This window comes from Beta vulgaris, chromosome 9 (genome assembly GCF_026745355.1).
Source record: "Beta vulgaris subsp. vulgaris cultivar EL10 chromosome 9, EL10.2, whole genome shotgun sequence".
NCBI classification, from domain to species: Eukaryota; Viridiplantae; Streptophyta; class Magnoliopsida; order Caryophyllales; family Amaranthaceae; genus Beta; species Beta vulgaris.
This window is the reverse complement of record NC_079210.1, coordinates 24,327,717-24,333,579: the sequence shown is the minus strand read 5'-3', so window position 1 is coordinate 24,333,579 and position 5,863 is coordinate 24,327,717. Positions and strand designations below refer to the sequence as shown.

General features: G+C 35.5%; 1 protein-coding gene across 1 annotated transcript; it reads left to right on the top strand.

Annotated features, from left to right (window-relative positions):
• Positions 1-848: 848 nt before the first annotated feature.
• On the top strand, positions 849-1,325 carry LOC104902811 (hypothetical protein). The gene has a single exon (XM_010690712.3). The coding sequence runs from the start codon at positions 849-851 to the stop codon at positions 1,323-1,325; it is 477 nt and encodes a 158-aa protein (XP_010689014.2).
• Positions 1,326-5,863: the final 4,538 nt, after the last annotated feature.

Genomic DNA, 5,863 nt, shown 5'->3' with positions numbered 1-5,863 from the left:
TAAAATGAGGTAGAGCTAGTTATTGGGCGGATCAGGTCAGGGTCGGCGTGGGTCAATAGTGGGTCGGGTGATAAATGGTCACTTCATAAGGGTCGCTAATAGGTCGAGTCAATGCTGATCGTTGGTCGATAACATATCGATGATGGGTGGGTCGATAACGGGCCAATAATGGGTGGATTGACAACCGGGTAAGAAAATTAATGAACGGAGAGAGCCAAAAGTGAGTATAATTGAATAGGAATCCATACATGTAATATTTTTGCAATGTAGATATTTTGCTGTTCATTAAATCCTTATCCAATAAAAGCTCTATAAATTTGCCCTAATCATTTAGCCATTAAACTACCCCGTCAAATAATCATATCTAAAATGAGTTAGCCGAATCCGCACTTATTTCACATGGACAATAAAAATATGCTTAGATAAGGCACTTTCGTGTTTTAGTGTTTTATTAAGTAGTTTATCGTTAAAAAAATGTATTTTATTATAGTTTTCGCAAATTTTTCTTAATATTTTGATAGATAGGGTTAGACCAGTATTCACATTGATACTTGGTTTGACCCACAGAAACTTTGCATAAGAGCCAAATACCGACATCTCGTATTTGTGTGCCTTCACTCTCCTATACCCCACATCCCCAATTATTCACCATACTTTATGTAGTATCTCAAGGACTCCAACTCAATACTCTAGATCCAAAACTGATCCTTTTTGCCACCCTCATGCCATGAAAGTCCAAGCATAATATACTCGTTATTTTTTTTGTGAACATATATAATATACTCCTATTACCGCATCAATTAAACCCATACATTCGCCCCATAAAATTTCACTTATATATCGAACAGATGGTGAGCAAATCATTCATCCCACCAAAAGAAGAATCCTCATCATCAGGTTTCTTCGTGCTGTGCATCCTCCACTCGATGATTGCTATAGTATGCGGCTATTTCATCATGTTCTGCCCCTATGAGATCTCTGTCGTAGGGCACGGAACCGAAACAGCTCGCAAACTACTCGGATTCGGCTTACTCCCACATGATCAACTCGTACTTCAGGTCTCGGATTCCTTTGCTGGGTTATTGTTATTTGTAATTGGGTTCCTGCTGTTTATGGTGGCTTTTGTGAAGGATGCAGATTTTCAGAATTATTTTGCAAAAGGGTGTATTCTTCTTCACTTTGCCATGGCTCTTTGGAGAGTTTATTTTGAAACAAGACTTGAAGATTTAGCAAATGTTTGGCTGAGGCAAATGATTGGGGACTTTGTGTTGGCTTTTTCTTGGGTTTTCTTCCTTGTATATTCTTGGACTGAGAAATATGATTAGAATATAGCTGTAAACTTGTAATCTGTACATAGTTTTGGGGTACGATAGCTCCGCAACAGGTACGATATTTGTCAATTATAGTTTTATTAAACAAAAATATATATTTTCCTTTTGTACGACAAAAAATAGTCTATGCAACCGGAATCAAAATCCTCAACACCCCCGATATTTGCCGCTATCGTTTTAAAACTACTTGCTTCGTTTTTTATTAGTTTATATGTTTTGACTTTTGACACTATTCACATATATGATTTTGACTACCTATTGTGATTTGTGTTTAAGGAAAAATATACATGTGGGATCTTGTTAGATTGGTCTTAAGTAACTTTTACTTTTTGATGATTAGAGATATTAAGATATAAATTAGTGACTCGACAAATGTGCCCCAAATAAATGGGTAAACTAATAATAACAAGAGGGAGTATTTACTTATGCCGATCCTATCACTTGTTAAAAAAAATAATCATTTCAAAAATTAATCTATCCTTAATCATCTACAATCTTTTCCTATAAAAGATAAAAACAAAAGGGTCCCTTTCAAAAACAAATTCCGAAAAAACTAACCCCAATCCAAACATCCCAATTTTAATTCAATCAATTCCATCCCAATCTATTTGCAATCATATTAGTCCCATTTGATTACATGCATTGATATTAGGCTGCTAGCATTAGAGGTCATCTTAGGCCCATGTAAGTCTAGTTTATGTCAAAATCTAGGCCCATTTGCATCTTTATGTGAAATTTAATTTATGTCAAGCCCATCTAGGCCCAGTCTAAGTCTAATCCTAGTACATCCCAAAGTCAAGCCCATGTGTGTCTCCCAGTTTAAGTCAAATCTATATGATAATCCTAGTCCGAGTTCAAACCTATGTCTATTTGGGTCTTGGTCTAGTTTGCATCTGTATGTAAGCCCTAGTCAACCCCAATTTCAAACCCGTAAACAATAAAGTCCAAACTCTAAAGCCTATCAATTATTTGGTCTAGCCTCATTATTCTAAATGTATGTTCAAAGTCTGGCCCTCCTAAGTCCATGGGGACCCAAATCCTTGAGTTTAGCGAAGCAACTCGTCCTTAAATCCATAATGACCTAAGCTTAGTGTTTAAGTTGCGCATCCTAAATGTACGTTCAAAGTCTAGTCTCCCGAGTTTCTCGTATGCTTAACCTTCCACTACAAGAAAATAGGTTTTGGGTGACGAAATTACAACTTAAGGGTGACAAAACGGAATTTCGTGGCCCATAGTTGAAAACAAGGGCAACAAGCTGAATTTGTAGCTTTTAGTGTAAATTATGAGCAGCTAAATTCGTTAGTGTTGCCCAAATTCTTATTTCGGCGACGAGATAAGTTTTTGGTTGCCCATTTGATAAGTCATATTTATAAGTAGTTTTTAGGTGCATTTAGGTTGCATTTAGTTTCATATTTGGTTCATTATTGCATTATATTATAAAGTTATGTTATTCTACTCCTATTCCGTATGTTTTCTTGTTTCGATGAATTTCATGTAATGTGAACATATTTGGATTCTGATTAGCTAAGCTTGAGGATTAGGAACACTTGGAAACAAGCTACAATGCATAAGGATCGTATGGATATGTCATAATACTAGCTTTAGCGATAACAAAGCGGGTAATCATTAAAAGAAATGTGAAAGAAGAGTCACGTCTACTCTTCTGATCATAACTTTTGATGTGATTATTGAAATCTAGCAATTTTAGCAGATTTGGAAACTAGACTTGAAGAACTTTCCTACGATAAGTGGCACCCCCCAAGGAGACTTCTAGTCAAGGAGTTATGCCTTCCGGAAGATTGCAATGGATCTGTAAGAATCTGCCACGCGTACACGCAGATTACTATTCCGCCCATTTAATGATGTATTCAAGACTTTTCTTATCTTGAAAATTATTTTCCTAGTCATATAAGGTTATTGAATATTATTTAGATTAGGAATATCTCTCTCTCCTCCTCCATTCTTAGCACGTTATTTTCAAATGCTTAGTTTTAGTTTTTTTTTCCTCTTCTTTTTTTCTCTAGCTTTTTTAGTTGCAAACCCTAGTTTTTTTGTTCTTCATTAATTCATGATTTCTATTTATTTCTTTCATTGATTTGTTAAATAATATTTTCCTTGGTAGATGTAGTTTTTATTCTTTATTTCGTGATTGAATAGTTTTTATTTATAGGGTTTGGGAATCCATGTTTATATAATATGATTATTGATTGATATTTATTCATGGTTTGAGTAGTTATCGATTTTTCTAATTGATTAGTTTTTTTTATTGTTAATCTTGCAATCTGATCAATTTTTTGATTAAATATTGCTAATATTGAGTCATAGATCGAGATATATGACTCTTTAGAGGCTTGCCTACAATTAGCAAATATGATTATGTTGAGCGACCGTACTAGCATATGTTGATTTTTAAGAGCGTTAATACCCGACCGTAGGTATTGACCTGTGCTCTAGGTATCTGATTATTTGAACTATTGATGATATTTTGATAGATTATAAGTATAAACATGGTGAATCATTAACCTAGATCTTTTTACTTTGATTTTCTTTATTTATTAGTTTAGAACCTTAATTCACACGTTTTTGATCTTATTTATTTTTTCAATAATTTAGAAGCTAGATTAAAGCAACCATCTCTCTATGGATTCAACCTTACTTACCCTACTATATTGTTAGAAAGGCATTTATGTGTACTAAAAATTAAGAAGTAGATCCTAGCTACAGTAGCTACAAAAAGGGCCCCTTACTCTATTCCCCTCCTAAGGTCCGGGAATAGAACGGGGTTATATAATAACATTAGCTACAGGAAAGGAACGCCCTCATCCCATTTCTTAGAAGAAATGGTACGGGCGGATAGGACAAGAACTATAATAACTACCGTTACTTAAAAAAATAAAGAAAAAGGTAGATACTAACTTTACTTAAAAAAGAAAAAGAAGACATATATCTTAGATGACCATTGAACCTTGCCGAGCTAGTGTAGCTCAGTATCTTCCCTGGACTACGGGAAAGATCGCAAAGAATTAAGACAAGACGGCAATGGTTGTCGAGGTATAAAATGAAAAAATGAAAGTCCTAAGGCCGAACTCATGAGGGCTTTATATATTTTATATAAGCTTGGAGTAGGCTCGGAACCACCTGTGTGATGCAGGCCGAGACCTACTCGTTTTTCGGGTTTTTATACTAAGGCGTGAAAAGACTCAAGACGGAGGAGTGGTGACCTCCTATAAGCTTGAGACCCCTTCACATGCTCCTATACTTGACGTGGCTCCATGCTGCATCAAAATTCCACCAAGAATAGAAAAACAAGCTGGAGAGATTAAAAAACCAAGCAGGAAGGCAAGGGATTTCGCTTTTTTTGGCGCGACGCGCCGATTAAGAGGAACGCCCTCATTTTATTTCCTTACGGAAATTGAACGGGCGACGGATGGGGATAAAATCCCCCCTGTGACCCCCCTTTCCGGCCTTCCCCCCTTGACCCCCTAAGGGGGAACCGAAGGAACAATTATTGACTGCCCCTTGCCCCTTTTCTCTGCCTTTTTGGAGTACGAGAAAGGGGCGGGTATCAAATCAACATATGCTAGTACGGTCGCTCAACATAATTGGATTTGTAATTATAGGTAAGCCTCTAAAGAGTCTTATCTCTCGGTCTATGACTCAATATTAGCAATATTTAATCAGAAAATTGATCAGATTGCAAGATTAATAATAAAAACACTAATCAATTAGAGAAATCAATAACTAATCAAACCATGAATAAATATCAATCAATAATCATAGCATATAAACTTGGATTCCCAAACCTTAGAAATAATAACTACTCAATCATGAAACAAAGAATAAAAAAATACATATACTAAGGAAAACATAATTAAAGAAATTAATGAAATAAACAAATAGAAACCATGAATCAATAAAAAACATGAAAAAATAGGGTTTGCAACTAAAAAAATAGGGAGAAAAAGAAGAGAAAAAAAAACCTAAGCATTAGAAAATAACATGCTAAGAAGGGAGGAAGACATAGATATTCCTAATCTAAATAATAATCAATAACCTAATATGACCAGGAAAGTAATTTACAAGATAAGGAAAGTCTTGACTCTTGAATATATGATTAAATGGCGGAATAGTCATCTGCGCGTACACGTGGCAGATTCCTGCAGAAACGTTGCAATATTCCGGAAGGCATAACTCATTGACTAGAAGTCTCCTCGGGGCGTGCCACCTATCGTTGGAAAGCTCATCAAGTATTGCTTCCAAACCCTCGGAATTACTCGATTTCAATAAGCACATCAAAAGTTATGATTAGAATAGTAGACGTGACTCTTTTTTCACATTTCTTTTAATGATTTCCCGCTTTGTTATCGCTCAAGCTCGAATTATGACATATCCATACGATCCTTATGCATTGTAGCTTATTTCCAAGTGCTCCTAGTCCTCAAGCTTAGCTAATCATACTCCAAATACGTTTTCATAACCTGAAATTCATCAAAAACAAGAAAACATACCGAATTGGAGTTGAATAACATAAC

Excerpts from the sequence above, each read along its gene's own strand:
- LOC104902811 (XM_010690712.3), top strand. The coding sequence starts at position 849 with ATGGTGAGCAAATCATTCATCCCACCAAAAGAAGAATCCTCATCATCA.